At 39.4% G+C, this 19949-nt stretch overlaps 5 protein-coding genes and 1 long non-coding RNA gene across 6 annotated transcripts in view; all 6 read left to right on the top strand.

The window, feature by feature from the left end:
- Positions 1-7295, top strand: part of LOC104444165 (probable cinnamyl alcohol dehydrogenase 1) — a 34007-nt gene extending 26712 nt beyond the window's left edge. Inside the window, exon 8 of the mRNA XM_039312071.1 lies at positions 7183-7295. The gene's annotated coding sequence lies outside the window, so the exon portion shown is untranslated. The remainder of the gene's footprint in view (positions 1-7182) is intronic.
- Positions 146-1951, top strand: LOC120293172 (valine--tRNA ligase, mitochondrial 1-like). Its single transcript, XM_039312083.1, has 2 exons — positions 146-444; positions 1204-1951. The coding sequence occupies exons 1-2, from the start codon at positions 161-163 to the stop codon at positions 1367-1369; spliced, it is 450 nt and encodes a 149-aa protein (XP_039168017.1). The 5' UTR covers positions 146-160; the 3' UTR covers positions 1370-1951.
- On the top strand, positions 3864-7146 carry LOC104444160 (probable cinnamyl alcohol dehydrogenase 1). The gene is made up of 8 exons (XM_039312081.1): positions 3864-4049; positions 4161-4268; positions 4803-4916; positions 5015-5242; positions 6088-6373; positions 6459-6609; positions 6702-6909; positions 6956-7146. Exons 2-7 carry the CDS (start codon positions 4180-4182, stop codon positions 6896-6898), a joined length of 1065 nt encoding a protein of 354 aa, XP_039168015.1. The 5' UTR covers positions 3864-4049; positions 4161-4179; the 3' UTR covers positions 6899-6909; positions 6956-7146.
- Positions 7296-8252: 957 nt separating the features above from the next.
- LOC104444154 (valine--tRNA ligase, mitochondrial 1-like) lies at positions 8253-9970 on the top strand. The gene is made up of 4 exons (XM_039312084.1): positions 8253-8486; positions 8606-8671; positions 9038-9100; positions 9306-9970. Exons 1-4 carry the CDS (start codon positions 8484-8486, stop codon positions 9477-9479), a joined length of 306 nt encoding a protein of 101 aa, XP_039168018.1. The 5' UTR covers positions 8253-8483; the 3' UTR covers positions 9480-9970.
- Positions 9971-12413: 2443 nt separating this feature from the next.
- On the top strand, positions 12414-14453 carry LOC120293173. The gene is made up of 2 exons (XR_005550874.1): positions 12414-12913; positions 14013-14453. It is a non-coding gene; the product is annotated as an uncharacterized LOC120293173 (long non-coding RNA).
- A 1509-nt stretch (positions 14454-15962) lies between these two features.
- On the top strand, positions 15963-19568 carry LOC104444153 (probable cinnamyl alcohol dehydrogenase 1). The gene is given in 6 exon segments (XM_039312060.1): positions 15963-16363; positions 16650-16757; positions 17294-17407; positions 17505-17732; positions 18563-18848; positions 18934-19568. Coding segments are annotated over 5 exon segments (1113 nt in total). The 5' UTR covers positions 15963-16363; positions 16650-16668; the 3' UTR covers positions 19330-19568.
- Positions 19569-19949: the final 381 nt, after the last annotated feature.

Raw genomic sequence — 19949 nt, 5'->3', positions numbered from 1 at the left:
CAGAAGCTGATTTTTAACTCCCACCAAGCTCCTCTCCTTAAGTCAGTCTATTGTGAAAAGAGAGAGTCTTCAAATGATAATTAAGTGATGACTTGCTGATTATCTTCAAGGTTCATAAATGATTAGTGCACATGTAGGGTAAATCTCACTCATCAGTAGGATGAAGTATATACACTTCGACACTGCTTATAGTGCTAACATGATAGGCTGGACATGGGTTCCATTTTTCTTTGTTAATTTTGTTATGTATCTCATTTTCTTTAATTGTTGCTCCTTATTTTATTTGACGGATTCACAGGTTTTGTTGAGTGAAAAAGATGTTCCCGCAAGTTGTGCTTTTGAGAATGTGAATGAAAATCTCAAAGTGTATCTTAAGGTTCAAGGAGAACTTAATGCGGAAGCAGAACGTGAGAAGATCAAGAATAAGATGGAAGAGATTCAAAAGTAAGTCCAGTGAAAGTACTCTCCCTCCCTCCCTCCCTGGTGTTATCATGTGGATATCACTTATGTCATTCATGTGTGGCACAGGTAAAAGCCTTTGCTAGCAGCTTAGCACTGTACATCATTATGTCAACAGATTGCTTATTTAGAAATAATGTGCAAGTTTCTTTCTGTCTTTGTTGCACATTCTGACAAAAACGTTCATGAGTAAACCTGTTTTTGTCCCATGATAACTTTCCCAATTCTTTCTATGTTGTTGTTAGTACATTGTGCTGGAGAAGTATGGCATTTTTCCTTGTTGTGGACCTCATTAATCCACCTGGTGTCATCAAGACAGTCCATGTTAATTTCTCGACCTTTTTTTTTTTTTTTTAAAAATTAATTTCTCGACCTTTTTTTTTTTTTTTTTGGTAAAAATTAATTTCTCGACCTTTTATCTTGTTAACTTTACTAAAAGCTGTTAAATTCTTTTCCCCTTCTGTTTCTGTAAGTATCATTTTCTCAGATAAGTCCCATGATGTTTTCGTTGTCCCTGATCTTGTCTATCCACTTGATGTCCTCATTGTTAAGGTGATCTGTGTTATATTAATTTTTCTTGTGAATTAAAGCAATATTTTGCAGATTACTCCCCATTTTGTAGGATATTTAATTTCCTTGATTTTTCCATAATCATATAAAGAAAACCTTGAAGACAAGGCTTGGATCACTGAGCTTGTGGGCTGTGGGTCTCGTAATTTTGGTGTGACCTGTCTACTTATGCAGGCAACAAGAGAAACTCAAGAAGATCATCAATTCATCTGTCTATGAACAGAAGGTCCCAGTTCACATCCAGGAAGAGAATGCTGCAAAGCTGGCCAAACTCATCCAGGAATTTGAATTTTTGCAGAAGGAGAGCTCAAGATTGGAAGCTATCGATGAATGCAATTAAACCATTTTGACAGGTTTTCTCATACTTTACTGGCCCCACAAAGCTGAGTGACTGCGACAAGAAGCCCAATGCAATGAAAAAGTGGTAAAGGATTTTGTGAGGCTGATTCTATATTGAAACCCTGGCTAGGACCAGGAGATTTCTTGCAGGGTTATTATCTTATGTATCCTGAGGTACAATACACAGTCTTAGGTGGCTTGCACACAACAAATTGCTTTCACACAAATCCATGTCGGGTATTTGTTCCTTGAGGGGGTGTTCCTCAAGTGGGGGAAGTGCATTTGGAGGTCTACTCTGAACAGGTATACGCCCTAATTTCAGGAGAAAGAACGCAGTCAAGAATAGATAATATTATCAAATTGGAAACAATTATTTGCTATAAATGCAAAGTGTGCACAATACTGCAATCTTTCTCAGTCATATCACAAGATTGAGCTCAACACGAGCTCTGGCATTGTTACTTAGAATGATCTTCTGAGCTTAGTTCTCACCCTGATCAATCGAGTATTGCACTACATTACTCCTTTGATGGATGTTCATTTGCTTTACTTAATATAGTAGTGATCTGCAAATCCTTGCATAGTTTTACTGAAATTTGTCTCTCTCCAAAATAAATATATTTGGGAACTCCTTCCTTTCTTGATCGACACGGCGGTGTCAGTGATATCATGTAAATGCCGATAGTTCTATACTTCATCAGTTGACTCGCTTGGGTGTTGAGTAGAGTATAAAACCCCTTGCACAGACCCATTAATGGCTAGAAGAATATCAAATTCTCCTACCATAATCACGTCCTGGAAGGGGCCAACTGAGTAGGCCTGAAATATTTCGCTCATCCCTATAAATAATCCTATCTTTGAACTAAATCCTAGTTATTGAGACTGTGTGCAAAGATAGGATATTCCATGGCGTTTTTAAAATAGAGTCCATGCAATGGGAGATAGGCTCTTTCTCTTTCACTCCATACTGAGAAAGAAATCTGAAGTAGAAATGGAAGAATTCCCTGTCAGATAGAATGAATCATGAATATGCTATATGTCAAATTTCAAATTAATGGCCTAGCCTGCGAACACAACCATGGAGCTTGTCATCGGCTTCATCGGCTAAGTAAAGAAATGCAACTACTATCGACTCTTGTGAATGAGCAAGTATGTCGTAGATTCCATGGCCTCAAGACTGCGGGGTTTGAGATGAAATGATCTTGTATTGGCCTGACAATAGATTGCTTTTTTCCTTCCTCCTCGTCGGATCCTAAGGTTTTCCTATCCCAAGTCATGTGCATTCTAAGGAGAACGCAGCACCATCTCTCGTGAGATAACACGACATAAGATAAAGCGGCATACCTATCCACTAGCTTTACCCAAGCCTGTCCATTGGCATTTTGGATTAAGTTGGCCTCAACCTCGATGACGATTTTTTGTATGAAAATATCGGATTAATCAGGCTTATTTGACGACAATATACTTGCCAAAAGAGCAAGCTTGATATCCTTTTGTCGGTTTAAATAACAGGATGTCTTTACTGGCTCCTCACAAATGTTTCATCGCCGGAAATGTTCATGCACGTTGGCAGAGCGAATGCCTACCGATTATAACATGAACATTTTTGATAACTATGTAAGACACTCATCTCTCTTCCGGCATTGTCATGGCAGGAAGATTGTTGATTCATTAGAGGACATCTCTTTGTTTCCCCTAGCCACTGAAATCCCAAAAACAAAGATATGTCAAGCTCATTGTCGCTAAAAAGATTAATGAGGTGAAAAGAAAGAAAAAGATAAGTGTACTGGAAATTGTAAAACTTGTCATAAAGTTAAGTCATAAAATTTTTAAAAAATGTAATCAAGTCCTAAAACTTGTTAGGAGAGCGTAATTGAACTCTAAAACTTTCAAAAATTGCAATCAATGGAATGACTTAAATTGGACCAATTTTGATAAATCTTTAGAATTAATTGTAATTTTTGAAAATTTTATGACTCAATTACAAGAGAAAAGGAATTGAAGATACTCAAGGCTGTCGTTTAAGCAGATCTTGCTAAACTTAAGGTAAACAATTAAAAGAATTTTTGCTATATCGTTCATGTCAATGATGGATAATTTTTTGCTTCCGGTGATATTGTAATGATCTGCAAATCATTGCACAGTTCTGCTGAAACACTTTTCTCTCCAAAATACTATCTTTGTAGAAGATGAATATTCTTAAAACAGATTAATCAAATACATACCACTAGCGGCTCATGACATATTTTATGTGTTAGTTATTGGTGGTGTAACCGGCATAGTTGACCATCCGCAGGTCCTGTAGTGCAATAGGCACGTTGCCTATTGACATATTTAATGTGTGAATAACTTGATGATGCAATTGTTATTGGGAGGATGGCTAAAAAGTATCAAGAACCGCACTCCAGAAGATGTCACTGCATACTTCATTGGTTAGGGAAGGAAAATGGCTTACGTTTGGCACTAATTCTTTTCCACAATAGACAGCTCGAAGATTGACCAAGAACAGGCGACGCTATGGCATCTATAAAGAGGTGACGGTTTTTGAGCGCTCAACCTCGTACTCTGCTAATCTCGCTCTTTGCTCAAAAGTCAGACCCCAAAATCTTGTCTGCACGGAAACGGAATTGCCAAGGCTTCGTGACATCTGGCCTTTTGACCATTTGAACTTCTGTTTTTCGGTTTGAAATTCTCTTCTTCATTTCTCTTTCACGAAAATTCTTCTTCTACTTCTTCCATAATTCAGCTTATTGAGAGATTAACACAGCAATTTTTTTGTGGGTCGATTTCAGTTGAGGTCGTTGAGGAACGATGAGTTCAGATGGTGCGAAGGAAGATTGTCTTGGTTGGGCTGCCAGAGATCCTTCTGGACTTCTCTCCCCCTACAAATTCAGCCGCAGGTAGTACTGTTACCATTGTTCTTTATTTGATTCATCTGCTCCGTACTCTTTCAATTTCTATTGAAGTATTTTTCTGAGTAAGTCTCAATACAGTGTTCTCTGGTCCTATCCTCTCACCTGTAATGCAAAACAGTTTTTGATGCTTGTCATATATTTAAATTTCCACATTGACCAAACCATTTCGTTTTTCTTTTTAAAATTTTGTTGTGTATGCACTAATTTCTGGGTAGAGAATTGTTCGTACGCATGATATGGCATTTCCCAGAATGAGTCGCTTAGAATTTCATGGCAGACATTAGGATTCAGGTGCTGCCCTTTGTGAGCATTTGAGGTCGTATGTACTATTCAGACAAATGCCTATATCATGGATTTGGTTCCTTTTCATTTCTCTTTTCTTAAATTTAGTTTTGGGTTGAATGTATGATTATCGTAAGTCACGCTTAGTTTATTGATCTGAAAAATGAGAATAAAAGGAAACTGAGTCTGATTAGTTGCTTGATTAGATGCTCAACTGTTTGGGAATTCTCTCTTTAGGACCGTGGGAAGCGATGACGTCTCGATTAGGATCACGCACTGTGGAGTGTGCCATGCAGATGTGGGTAGGACTAGGAATATGGCGGGAGACTCCAAGTATCCTCTGGTGCCAGGGTAGGATGCAGCGTGATTCGAATGTTAATCTTTTTTCTTAGCACCATCCTAATAATTCTCTGAACAAACTTTGCGAATGATTTTTTTGATTCATTCAGGCACGAGATAGTTGGAATTGTGAAACAGGTTGGCTCCCATGTCCAACGCTTCAAAGTTGGCGATCATGTGGGTGTGGGAACTTATGTCAATTCATGCAGAGAGTGTGAGTATTGCAATGACGGGCTAGAAGTCCATTGTGAAAAGATGGTTTTGACTTTTGACCGAATCGATATGGACGGTACAGTCACAAAGGGAGGATATTCTAGTCACATTGTCGTCCATGAAAGGTAATTGCTTATTGACACAATGTTATTAGGCAGCATTTTGGACTGTGAAAGAATTTCAAATCATGGTTGCCAAAAAAAGATTTCGTATCATGTCTTCTTCTCTGCTAATTTTCTTCATATTCTGATTGTGACCAGAAGTAGCATAATGCATAGGACTGTGAGGAATGGCTTTTAGGCATTAATTGCATCTTGTGGAAAGGGATAAAAATACTTTCTATAACGGCCCTGGATAGTCTTTAAGTTCTCTGTATCCAATTACCATCCAAACCATTCAATGGAGAATTGGCTTTATTAAATGCAAAAAGAAATTCTTTCTTTTCAATAACCATTGTCAAGAATGGAATAAGCTGTCCTTAGATTGTTAGAGGTAGATCATACGTATCAGATCAAATGGGTAGCTAAATGTATGTGCTTTCACTAATTCTTGTATCTGATAGAGCCACAGGAATCTTGTGTCCCTTGGAGAAATTGATTGAAGGAAATAGAGAAATTACGTGTTCAGTCAAGCATATGTGATATGCCACCAGTTTCCTTTCTTAGAGCAAGTGACTTTTCTTAATTTTAATCGAGTGTGGCCTCCGGTATGCTGCAATTGCTTTATTTTCGTTGCTACAGCAAGAAATGTTTGTCTTGAGCAATTTGTGGTCAGAACAAGGATCACAGAAACAACATGATGCTGAATTGTGGTCTAAGCAAGTAAAATTCCCAAGCACACAGAAGAAAGGATTTCTGGCTCTGTGATTGGATACCTGTAAACAGAAAAGATGGCATGCTGACTCTATCGGGAAAACACTTCCTCTTTCTGGTTTTGTTTGGAAACTTAATTTGCAGTGCTTCAATGGCAGATACTGCTTCACGATTCCAGAAAACTTACCGTTGGCTTCAGCAGCACCATTGCTCTGTGCTGGAATCACAGTATACACTCCAATGATGCGTCACAAGATGAACCAACCTGGTAAGTCTCTTGGCGTAATTGGACTCGGTGGGCTCGGTCACATGGCAGTTAAGTTTGGGAAGGCTTTTGGACTGAAAGTCACAGTGTTCAGTACGAGCATTTCTAAAAGGGAGGAAGCACTGAGCTTGCTTGGTGCTGACCATTTCGTCGTCTCATCTGACCCGGAACAGATGAAGGTAAAAGGGGAAATTTGGAACTACCAATACTTTAGATCCATGGAGGTCAAGTTCTGCTGTGATCTGATGAATCCAATACATGCAGGCCATGGCTAAGTCCCTGCACTTTATAATTGACACGGCAGCCGGCGATCACCCATTTGATCCTTACATGTCTCTTTTAAAGACGGGTGGCGTTCTGGCGTTGGTTGGGTTCTCACGTGAAGTTAAATTCAGTCCAGCAAGCCTTAACATCGGTATGCTCTTGTCCTCAAAGCTCATCACTAGGTGAATACTAGGTACCTGATAGATGAACAAGCTAAGTTGCTCATAACGAACTTTTTGGCAGGTATGAAAACTGTTTCGGGTAGTCTAACGGGAGGAACAAAGGATATCCAAGAAATGATAGACTTCTGTGCGGCGCAAAAGATATACCCAAATATTGAAGTGATACCGATCGATTATGTCAACGAAGCTTTGGAGAGGCTCATCAAGAAAGATGTTAAGTATCGATTCGTGATCGACATTGAGAACTCCTTGAAGTGACACCATCAAATGTTGTAGTTAACTTTCAATTTTTACATGTCTTCAATAATGTAATAGTGGAGTCCTAGTCAATAGGAAGTGGCTTGTTTTTAGGAGTTAGTTTCTGCACATGTTCTGGTTAGTGGAGTGTGTTAGTGGGTCTTTGTTGTTGTTATTCTGTAGCTATCTCCTTGCTAAGTGGTTTGGATGTTCTGTCTATTTAATAGGCTTCTGTTCTAATGAATAAAGTTACAGCAACAATTCTCTTGTGTGTTTTCTTCTTCGAGTCTATTTGATTAAATTTCATTTCGGAAGTTGGAAATTGTTGCTGGCAAAGCTGATCACACGGAGAGGAAAAAGGGAGTTTCAGCTAGAGGAGAGCATCATCTATGCCTTTTTACTTGCTCTGCTGGAGTACAAATAAAATATGCCTGATATACTTCGATACCCGCGAGTTTTATAGCAGAAATAAGTGAAATGGGTAATGAAATCCTAGTACTTTTCTATGTGATGATTGAGAAACTGTCTGAAAAATTGGCTTATTGAGAGTTATGCTTGAATGGCTTCGCCTCTCCTACAGGTTTTCTCCTCAAGCATCTCCTTAGCCACTTGGAAAATCACGGCCATGTGGCTCTTTCCGAGGATAATATTCGAGAGACGTGATTGACTAAAATTTGGAAATGTTTAAAAGTCAATTGAACCAAATAAAATATTTAGACCCCAATTGAAAATAAAATATTTAGAATCCAATCGGTCAAAGGGCAAACGATCAAATTGCTTTTATTTTGTCATTTATTTGCTCAGTCCTCCTCGTTTCCCTTTGACCTTTCATTTTTGTCCAGAAGAATAAGATTCTTTTAATGACTTTGTAAGATCACTTGCCTTTTTTAACCACTTACCCTGGTGGCCATCCTTTTATGTTGGAAGGGGATTTCTGTCCCTTCTCAGAAGGTTGGGTTGAAGAATTAGTTTCATTCTTTTAATGAGTGCTTAGAATAAGAGTAAAGTAGGACTGGCCAAAAAAATTAAAAATGATCCGTTGCCTTTTCAATGTATTAATAAAATTAATATCAGAACACGATTCCTTTTGTGTCGTTTTTCAATTACGTCTATCAACTACATGTTATATCATCATTCACTTCCTCTCCGATAACAATTACGATCCAAGTCTTCTCTTAAAATTTATAAATTTATATAATGACTAGTAGAAAATACACCACTATATGTTCGTGTCAAATTAATAAATTTTATTTGCGAATAAGCAGAAAAGGCTAAAAAAAAAAAAAAATAAGAACAGGAAACTCTTATTTCGCGCTCCCGCCGGCTGCCCACGTCGTATTACGAATTTCTTTCTTTAATTAATTAAAAAAGCGTCAGAGCCGTGCCAGTCTGACACTGTCAGAAAAATCCCTGCTGACAAGTCCCGCCGCCCTCGCCTCCGCCGAGCTCGGTCGCCGTCAAGTCGTCTCTTTGAAGTCACGGTCGCCGCCCTTGTTCGCCGGCGGCTGTTGGGTCTACTTCTAAACGGAGCTCAACCATCTGTCCCGGTGCTTTCTCTCGTCGGAATCGAACTTTGGTTGCAGTCTCACGCTTACCAACCATCGAAATGGTATGTTTTCTTGGGTGGAAGCTCGTCTGATTGTAGCTTATGAGTTATTGGGTTAGCTGTGAAAATGGCAACTCTATGATCGTAATGATCAGATTGATGAGTCGATGTTGGTCGTGCAGTCTCAACCGGATAACAAGCCGGAAGGCGTGGAAGACCTGGAGAGGAAAATGAAGAAGGAAGAGAAGGTTTGATCAATGCATCATTTGATTGTCTTTTGAATGCAACGGACTTCATTTGGTTTGAATACAATGTAATTGCCCTTGCCAACTGAGGTGCAATGCAGATCATTTTTCTTTCTCTCTTTTTTTTGGCTTGTCTGGCTATACTATAGCGTGTGAACCTTACAGTTTTGAATGAATGACTAACATCAAGTAGCAATCAGCTTGTTCCTCCGCATGCATTCCTATCCATTCGCATAGTATGCTGCGGAGGTGGTCAAGATCATTGGACAAACTTGTCCCAGTTTTGTCAAATTGAGGAGGCTTTTTAGTAGCTTTGTCGATGGCAATTTGTCTTACTATTCTACGTTGCGTTTTCGTGTTTTTTTTAAGGCAAGGGAGAAGGAATTGAAGAAACTCAAGGCTGCCGAAAAAGCAGAGCTGGCTAAACTTAAGGTAAACTATTATATACCTGTTTAAAAGAATTTTTTGCTATATAATTTTTGTGAATGATTTGTATTTGCTCCTTTGTGTACTTGCTTTGAATCTCATAGCTTTCAATATTGGCGGTTGATGATTTACTTTATGTAGGGTCCCGAAAATGCCAATGTCTGTATGCATGTTAACATCGATGACTTTTTCATTTTATTTTCTTTTCAAGGCTCAGCAAGGTGCTGATGCCCCCAAAAAGAGTGCAAAAAAGAATATAAAGCGAGATATAGGTGAAGATAATCCAGGTGATTATGTCGACCGAGAGACTCCATTTGGCGAGAAGAAAAGGCTATCCCGCCACATGGCAAAGCAGTATAATCCAAGCACCGTTGAGAAATCATAAAAATGAACTCGTCTTCTGTTTACGCTGTATTCACATTATTATTGTCTCTCAGAATTTTTTGGACCCACTTCCTGTTGATTTAGATGGTATGCATGGTGGGAGAAGTCAGGCTTCTTTGTGGCAGATGCCAGCAGCCCAAAACCGCCATTTGTAATTGTGAGTACTTTCTACTTCTGGACACTTTTCTTAGAGTTATTGTTTGCAACTTGGTATCAGTGATTGAGTGAGGATCTTACTGGGGATCTTAAGATTCAATTCAGTAAGTTCTGTTCACCGGTTTGGGTTCTCCTGGAAAATTTATAGTGTAATTGCAAATACATAGACTTCACTTGTTTACTATGTATTCTGTTATTTCCCTTTCAAGGAGGCATGCTTTTTGATGGTTCCATGCTTTTCTTTCTTTCTTCCTTTCTTTCCTTTTTCATTTTTTCCTATTTTGACAGCACCAATTTATAAAACTATTTGCAATCATAATTGACAGAGGATTAACTTTAGCATGGATTAATTCGCCACCATGTGCTACTGAACATAAGTGATGGTAGGAAGTGTACTTTTAGGAAAAAGCAGTCAATTTTAGAAAGACTCCTTGTAATTTGCTCGTATTTCGGTCCCTATTAATGTGCTAAATTTTTGGTTTTTTTCTCTCTTAAGTATAATTATTTATTGTTCTTATTCCTAAAATATGGTACATGGATCTTGAAATGAGTTAAGAATTGGATGCTCTTATTTCGGTTGGCTATTAAACTGTGTATATGGAATAATTCATGCTTAAAACAGTCATCTTATCAGTATCAATGGCCTTAACCAAGAGGTCATGCTACCTTCAAATATTTTTCAACACTATTGGTGGAACAGTATGAAAGCGGATATCGCCAGACATGTTACCAAGTGTTTGACGTGCCGGCAAGTGAAAGCACAACATTGCAAGCCTAAATGACTTTTGCAACCTCTCGAGATTCCTGAGTGGAAATGGGAACATATCACGATGAATTTTGTGATGGGATTGCCGAGGAGTCAGTGAGGTAATGATTCCATATGGGCTGTAGTCGATAGGTTGACAAAGTCTGCTCACTTCATTGCCATACAAAAGGATTTCGCATTAGACAGGTATGTTGAATTGTACATGCAACAGAAAGTTCGTCTTCATGGAATTCTAGTGACAATCATGTCAAATCGAGATCCAAAGTCTACGGCAATTTTTTGGAAAAGTTTACAAACTGCCTTGGGAACAAAGCTGCAATAGAGCACGACCTATCATCCATAGACGGATGGTCAGTCTGAGAGAACTATTCAAATTTTTGAGAATATGCTGCGAGCTTGCGTATTGGACTTCAAAGGAAGTTAGGAGGAACAGCTTCATCTAGTTGAGTTCGCCTATAACAACAGCTATCATCACAGTATTAAGATGGCACCATTTGAAGCGTTGTATGGCAAGGCCCACAGAACTCTTGTTTGTTAGGATGAAGTTGGAGAACGTAAGATTACGGGCCCTCAGTTGGTTCAGCAGTCAATCGATGCTGTCAAAGTCATTCGAGATAGGCTCAAGACCACTCAAAGTCGTCAGAAGAGTTATGCAGATAAGCAGCGTAGACCATTGGAGTTCCAAGTAGGTGAACATGTATTCCTCAAAGTGTAACCGATGAGGGGTATTTCGCGTTTTGGCAAGAAAAGGAAGTTAAGTCCGAGGTATGTCGGTCCTTTCGAAATTTTGGAGCAAATTGGGACTTTGGCATAATGTCTTGCGTTGCCACCGAGACTTACTCAAGTGCATAACGTCTTCAACGTGTCGATTTTAAGAAAGTATAAACCTGGTCCAACCCACGTGCTAAATTTCAATGAGATAGACATGGACGAGAAAGTGTTGTACATGGAGAGACCGATTCAGATAGTGGATCAAAAAGAGCAAGTGCTACGCAGTAGGACGATCCCCTTGGTTAAAGTGGTCTGGCAACACCATGGAATGGAGGGAGCCACGTGGGAAAGCGAAGAATCAATGAGACGTCAATACCCTACCTTTTTGTGGAATGATTGTAATGGTATAAATTTTGAAAACGAAATTTTTATAAGAGGGGGAGAGTTGTGACATCCCAAAATTTGGTCCCATTCCGAATATATGAAATGGTTGTTTCATTGACACGCTTATGGTTATTTTAGTCGAAACTGATCACTCGCGAGTTAACTAATCTATTAGGTGAGGCGATTAAGGGATATAAACACGACAGACTAGAGAATTCAATCAAAAACCGACCGCTTGACCATAATTATCAGCAATGGTCAATTTGACACTATTATAAATCTATTAGTGAACAAATACAAGTTGATTCGACAAAAGTATGTAATCAAATTGCGGGTGGTTCCGCACAATTACGATGTTCGCGTCGAACGGCAATAACCCGATTTTTTATAGATATTATATTCAGGATACGTAATTGAACCCTCGTAATTTTATGACAATCAAGCGTCGTCAACAATTCGAAGATGCACAAAAGTGGATCGAAAATTGTCGACCACGGGTCAAACGCGCTAAAACCCCTAAAAACTACCCGGTAGATTAGGTTATACTAAAGTCACGTTCGATTGATTTTAATCACGAAATTTAATTCGATTTTGAGAATCAAATGTTCGAGTGTGTCACGATTCATTTATTGGATGCCGTCTTATCTTTCGGTGAATTTTCGTCAAGTTCGGAATTTTGCTGAAAAACGATTTTCGGACAAAAATAATTAAAGGAATTCCGATGGGTAGAGAAATTGGATTTTTCTACCCAAAAAGGCCTTAATTGTGAGAAATTAAAGGGAAAATGGCGATTGGATGAACTTAGGACTTTTGAGGCACGAAGACTTTGTGGCATAGGTGATGATGGTGTAGATATTTCCCTAAATTTGTGATTGATTGTTCCTTTGATCTCCTTATTCCTTCTCTCTCTCCCTCATGCACATTCAATCCCTCCCCCACCACCAGTAGAACAGCCCCCACTTTCCCAGCTTCTTCTCTGCCTCTTTTCCTTTCATTTTGCTGTTGCCGCATCACTATCCACCGCACATCTTCACCGCCACCACGACGCCACCCCAACCAGCTCCCATCACGCCCAGCACCCCAACTTCACCCGCCATCCATCAACCCCATGCCAGCAGCTCCCATCCATCTCCACCGTCCACTCCTCATCCACCACCAGAACAGCTCCTCCGCGTACAACGTCCAGCCGCCATCTTCACCGAGCAGCCACCACCTTCACATCACCACCACCGCATCACCACCTCGCCATCCTCGCACCATCACCAGCCCAGCAGCCCCCAAGCCAAGCCAAGCCTCCCTTGGCCGAGAGCTTGTAGGGCCGACACCGCCGCTGTCAAACCTCCATTTGAGTCGCGGTTGTCTTGTGTTTTCATTGCCGTCATGTTGCCGTCGCCGAAAGCTCGCCGCCGTAACAAATCGTGAGTTAACTCCCTAATATTTGATTATGTCATTAATTGTGTTTAGGGGTGGTTAGATTAGTGCTAATAATGGTTAGTCTTAGTTAAGCCTAGATTAGTCTTCATTAAGCTTAGTTTAGTTTAATTGAAATTAAGCATGGTTTAGTTTAATTTTAATTGTGATTAGCCTAAGTAATTATGATTAGGTTAATTAATTATGGTTAGGTTAATTAATTTGGTTTATTTTAATTAATCATAATTTACTTAATTTAATCGTTATTTATTTAATTAATCGCAATTAGCATAATTAGTGACGGATTAGGCGTTACGTAGAATTTTACGCTCGTTTTCTTAGATGAACTTATGCGTGATTTTGAGTGATCGTATGTGTGATAATATGCAATTGATTGCTCTATGGTAGTTATCGATTATTATTGCAAAACTCGATTTCATAGGCAATTAAATGGAAAAATGCTAAGTGTCAGGTTTGGACGCCAACTTTTATGTACTAGATAAAACTGTGGAGTTTTAAAATGGGAGTGTACTAAATTTGACGGTTTGATTTCGAATATGTGACCACGTGCAATTATTTTATCAGTATCAAAAAAAAAAATTTGTCCAAGTTCATTATTTGAAAATAAGGCATTTGAACACAAAGTATGGTATTCTTGACTAAATATGTGCTTGTATGGTCACTTAATGGAACTCGTCACCCGACGAGAGTTAAGGGCGATGCCCGATTAAGTTCGGATGCCCCCAAGTCAACGGAATGCCGAGTCACGATTGAGGCTGGACCAATACTCCTTTATGAAATGCCATCTAGGCGGGAGGTGCTAAACGTTGTAGTGCTCAATGGGACGCGCCATAATGGTTTTGCCTTATAATCAGGACCCGTGTGAATGTTTGGGTGGTGAGAATTATGTGTTCTGGTTATTGATTATACTTGTCGTATTTATAACGGCATATGTGATGTGCTAACCTACCGAGGTGTGCTGAGGCGAGGTGAGTTTGTTTGTGGTGTTTGTTTAAGCTGCCTCCGAGACGAATTTGCGTCCTAATCGAGGCTTGGGGTTTAACTCGCTAAGATTTTATCTCACCCATTTTGGTTAAACATTTTCAGGTCCATAGATGAAAATCCACCCGGTCCGATTCGGGGTCCCATGGGATATGGAGGTAGAGTCTACCTTCTACCCTATCCTCGGGACCAACCGAACTTGTGAGTTAGTAGTGACGACGGTTTGGGTCGATGAGGGTTTCTTTAATGTGGTGCCTCATCATTTCAAGGCTTGGTTTATCAATGAGCCCAACGGTAGTCAGGAGGGTTCCTTGCGGGGTTTTGATGGACCGCCCATCAAAACCGAGGATGGGCAAGTAGGTCACCCCATGGATATCGACATCCCGGGCAGTGTTGTGGTGGATCCAATGCCCAAGTCGGAGGGGTCCAAGGTGTAGGTCGCCTAGGAGTTCCTTTTTGAGGTAGACTTGTATATATGAACTCGTTGGGTTAACTTGATATATATATAAATTGTAGTTTGTGAAAAATTGTGATGTGCTTTTACTATCCCTAATTTTATTGATTGACTGGGTGTGTATTTCATTCACTTCCGCATGCGTATAATCGAAAGATAAAAAGAATGGGTCGGCGACGCATCCTGGGACGTCGCATTTTTAATCGACCGCTGAGAAATGTTTACGTACCCAGAGTTCGGGGCGTGACACATCAGGAAGACGAATTCCTACAGATTATTGCATGAACATTTTTTATAACTATGGAAGACACTCATCTCTCTTCCAGCTTTGTCATGGCAGAAGATTGTTGATTCATTAGAGGATGTAATTTTGTTTCCTAAAGCCACTGAAATTCCGGGAACAGAGATATGTCAAGCTCATTGTTGCTTAAAAAGATTACCGAGGTTGAAAAAAAAATAAGTGTATTGGAAAAACTAAACCTTGTCATAAAATTGCAAGTAAGTACTGAAATTTTCAAAAATGCAATGGAATGATTTAGATTAGACCAATCTGACAAGTTCTAGAACTTGATTTCAAAGTTTCATGGCTTAATTGTACTTTTATGATAAGTTTTAAAACCTCCAATGCACTTATCCAGATAAAAAAATTGGTCAAATTGTCATGAACTTAAATATTTCTACAGTCCACTCAAAACAAGACGCATCACAAGCAGAACATACATAAAACAAGCATAGACGCTCCCAAGTATTTGGAGTCAAAGCTCTTTTGAATATTTTTAATATAGGATATATCACGTGACAATGACATGTAAGCCAACAAGTCTAATAAATGGATATTCTTGGGATAGTAATTTGACGGTACATCATGTCGGATGTGTAACCAACAACGTATGACCATTCATAGGTCAACCATTCATAGGTCCTAGCGGTAGATTGCTCATTGACTTCTTTCTGAGTATATAACTCGAATAATTTGATTAGGCCGGGGATAATATTTAACACAGAAAAAAAAAAAAAATTGCCAGTAACCACTATCTAGAAGATGTCGCTGCTTACGTTCTCTCGGCTAAGGAATGGTCATGGCATACGTTCGGCGTGAACATCAATGACTATTATTGCACTTATTTTGTCATTTATTCGCTCAATTAACGACTTTTCATTTTATGCATCAAGCTTTTTTTGGTTTGAATTCAATCTAAATGCTCTTGCCACCTCAGGTGCAAATCATTTTTTGCCCGCTTGTCTGGCTATCTTATGGCACATGAATCTTACAGTTTCAAATGAATGACTAGAAGCAGGTAACAATCAGCTTGTCCCTCTGCCTGTATTCCTATCCATTTGCACAGCAGCTGCGGAGGTGGCCAAGATCGCTGGAAAAAACTGTCCCAGTTTTGCCAGATTGAGTAGGCTTTTACAGCTTGATCAATGACAATCTGTCTTGATATTATGCGTTGCATTTCAATATCTGTTTGAAGGCAAGAGAAAAGGAATTGAAGATACTCAAGGCTGTCGTTTATGCGGATCTTGCTAAACTTAAGGTAAACAATTAAAAGAATTTTTGCTATATCGTTCATGTCAATGACGAATAATTATTTGCTTCCGGTGATATTGTAGTGATCTTCTGCAAATCCTTGCACAGTTTTGCTGAAATACTTTTCTCTACAAAGTACTATCTTTGAAGAAGATGAATATTCTTGAAACAGATTAATTGAATACATACCACTAGAGGATCATGACATATTTTATGTGTCAATTATTCGTGGCGTAATGTAGTGCAATAGGCACGCTGCCTATTGACATATTTAATGTGTGAATAACTTGATAATGCAATTATTATTGGGAGGATGGACAAAAAATAACAAGAACCGCACACCAGAAGACGTCACTGCATACTTCATTGGTTAGGGAAGGAAAATGGCTTACGTTTGGCACTAATTCTTTTCCACAATAGAAAGCTCGAAGATTGACCCAGAACAGGCGACGCTATGGCATCTATAAAGAGGTGACGGTTTCTGAGCGCTCAACCTCCTGCTCTGCTAATCTCGCTCTTTGCTCAAAAGTCAGACCGCAAAATCTTGTCTGCACGGAAACGGAATTGCCAAGTCTTCGTGACATCTGGCCTTTTGACCATTTGAACTTCTGTTTTTCGGTTTGAAATCCTCTTCTTCATTTTTCTTTCACGAAAATTCTTCTTCTTCTTCTTCTTCTTCTTCTTCTTCTTCTTCTTCTTCCATAATTCAGCTTATTGAGAGATTAACACTAGCAATTTTTTTGTGGGTCGATTTCAGTTGAGGTCGTTGAGGAACGATGAGTTCAGAGGGTGCGAAGGAAGATTGTCTTGGTTGGGCTGCCAGAGATCCTTCTGGACTTCTCTCCCCCTACAAATTCAGCCGCAGGTATTACTGTTACCATTGTTCTTTATTTATTTCATCTGCTCCTTACTCTTTCAATTTCTATTGAAGTATTTGTCCGAATAAGTCTCAACACAGTGTTCTCAGGTCGTATCCTCTCACCTGTAATGCAAAACAGTTTTTGATGCTTGTCATATATTTAAATTTCCACATTGACCAAACCATTTCGTTTTTTTCTTTTTAAAATTTTGTTGTGTGTGCACTAATTTCTGGGTAGAGAATTGTTCATACGCATGATATGTCATGTCCCAGAATGAGTTACTTAGAATTTCATGGCAGACATTAGGATTCAGGTGCTGCCTTTGTGAGCATTTGAGGTTGTATGTACTATTCAGACAAATGCCTACAGTCATGGATTTGGTTCCCTTTCATTTCTCTTTTCTTAAATTTTGTTTTGGGTTGAATGTATGATTATTGTAAGTCACGCTTAGTTTCTTGATCTGAAAAATGAGAATAAAAGGTAACTGAGTCTGATTAGTTGCTTGATTAGATGCTCACCTGTTTGGGAATTCTCTCTTTAGGACTGTGGGAAGCGATGACGTCTCGATTAGGATCACGCACTGTGGAGTGTGCTATGCAGATGTTGCTTGGACTAGGAATGAGCAGGGACACTCCAAGTATCCTCTGGTGCCAGGGTAGGATGCAGCTGAATCTGAATGTTAATCTTTTTTCTTGGCACCATCCTCATAATTTCCTGAACAAAATTTGCAAATGATCTTTTGATTGATTCAGGCACGAGATAGTTGGAATTGTGAAAGAGGTTGGCTCCAGTGTCCAACGCTTCAAAGTCGGCGATCATGTAGGCGTGGGAACTTATGTCAATTCATGCAGAGAGTGTGAGTATTGCAATGACCGGCTAGAAAACAATTGCGAAAAGGGGGTCTTTACTTTCGATGGAATCGATGCGGATGGTACAGTCACGAAGGGAGGATATTCTAGTTACATTGTCGTCCATGAAAGGTAGTTGCTTTATGACATAATTTCATTAGACAGCATTTTACACCATAAGGTTTCCAAATCATGTTGGCCAAAAAAGAATTCAAATCATGTGTTTTTCTCTGCTGATTTTCTTCTCATTCTGATTGTGACCATAAGTGGTATAATACATATGACAGTGAGGAAGGCATTTGAGCCATTAATTACTTCTTGTGGGAATGGCTAAAGATATTTTCTATACCAATTCTAGAGTCTCTAAGTCCTCAGTATCCAATAACAACCCTACAGAGAATTGCCTCTATCAAATGCAAAAAGCAATAAACCTGGTCAAGAATGGAATATGCAGTCCTCCAATTGTTTTACAGAGAGGATCCCTAGACAGTAAGCAGTAGATCAAATGGGAAACAAGATGTATGTGCTTTCGCCAATTCTTGGAACTGACAGAGTCACAGGAATTTTGTGTCCCTTGGAAAAAATTGATTGGGCAAAATAGAGCAATTACATTTCCTGTCACGCACATGCAATATGCAACTTATTTCCTTTCTTAGGAGCAACTCTCTTTTCTCAATTTCAATCTAGTGTTGCCCCCTGTATCCTGCGGTAGCTTTACTGTTGTTGCTATAGCAATAAGTTTTCGTTTTAACCAATTTGTAGTCAGAAAAGAATCTTCAGAAACAACCTGATTTCGAATTATAATCTAAGCAACTAAAAGTCCCAAGCACACAGAAGATAGGATTTCTGGCTCTGTGATTGGATACCTGTAAACAGAAAAGATGGCACGCTGACTCTATCGGGAAAACACTTCCTCTTTCTGGTTTTGTTTGGAAACTTAATTTACAGTGCTTCAATGCCAGATACTGCTTCACGATTCCAGAAAACTTACCGTTGGCTTCAGCAGCACCATTGCTCTGTGCTGGAATCACAGTATACACTCCAATGATGCGTCACAAGATGAACCAACCTGGTAAGTCTCTTGGCGTAATTGGACTCGGTGGGCTCGGTCACATGGCAGTTAAGCTTGGGAAGGCTTTTGGACTGAAAGTCACGGTGTTCAGTACAAGCATTTCTAAAAAGGAGGAAGCACTGAGCTTGCTTGGTGCTGACCATTTCGTCATCTCATCTGACCCGGAACAGATGAAGGTAAAAGGGGAAATTTGGAACTACCAATACTTTAGACCCTTGGAGGTCGAGTTCTGCTGTGATCTGATGAATCCAATACATGCAGGCCATGGCTAAGTCCCTGCACTTTATAATAGACACGGCAGCCGGCGATCACCCATTTGATCCTTACATGTCTCTTTTAAAGACTGGTGGCGTTCTGGCGTTGGTTGGGTTCCCAAGTGAAGTTAAAGCTCATCACTAGGTGAATACTAGGTACCTGATAGATGAACAAGCTAAGTTGCTCACAACGAACTTTTTGGCAGGTATGAAAACTGTTTCGGGTAGTCTAACGGGCGGAACAAAGGATATCCAAGAAATGATAGACTTCTGTGCGGCGCAGAAGGTATACCCAAATATCGAAGTGATACCGATTGATTATGCCAACGAAGCCCTCGAGAGGCTCATCAAGAGAGACGTGAAGTACCGGTTTGTCATTGACATTGAGAACTCCCTGAAATGAAGCCATTTGTTGGGAAGGTGGGATTTCTTCCAGGCATAAGAAATCTCGAGGAGAGGAAAATGGAAGACAGAAGGCAATAAGCAGAATCATATGTATATTTTTGCCCAGTAGGCAATGAATTCTACATCCATCACATACCTTAGTTGAGAATCCATTGTTGAAATGAGTGAATTAGTAATGTTGTGTTACTTTCCTGTAGTATGATAAGAATCAAGTACTTCGAATTATTGGCTTCTTTAGTTCCCTGTATCTTTATTCGACTTCCTTCAAACGAAGTATTAGATCCATGAAAAAACATGCTTGCATTGAAATGGTCATCAAAGCCAATTGATGTAGGTTCTCTGAATGTTAGATGTCTCCGTTGCATTGTCACAAAACTGCCATCCATCAAATGTTGGACATTGATTGAAAAAATCAGTTTGACATACGTTGATGAAATGAAATCCATCTGAGAGAGCTTAAATCATAAGAAACTCCCTAAAACTTGGCATACACTGTCTTGTTCCTTCAATCTACTACTGCAAATATAATTATATGTATTTTGAAGCTACAAAAACAGTCTATGTGAAGTTTGATTTATACCGACTGTCACCGACATACATTATATGACAATTGTTCAA

This window comes from Eucalyptus grandis, chromosome 5, assembly GCF_016545825.1.
Source record: "Eucalyptus grandis isolate ANBG69807.140 chromosome 5, ASM1654582v1, whole genome shotgun sequence".
Classification (NCBI taxonomy): Eukaryota; Viridiplantae; Streptophyta; class Magnoliopsida; order Myrtales; family Myrtaceae; genus Eucalyptus; species Eucalyptus grandis.
This window is presented reverse-complemented; position numbering and strand designations above follow the sequence as displayed.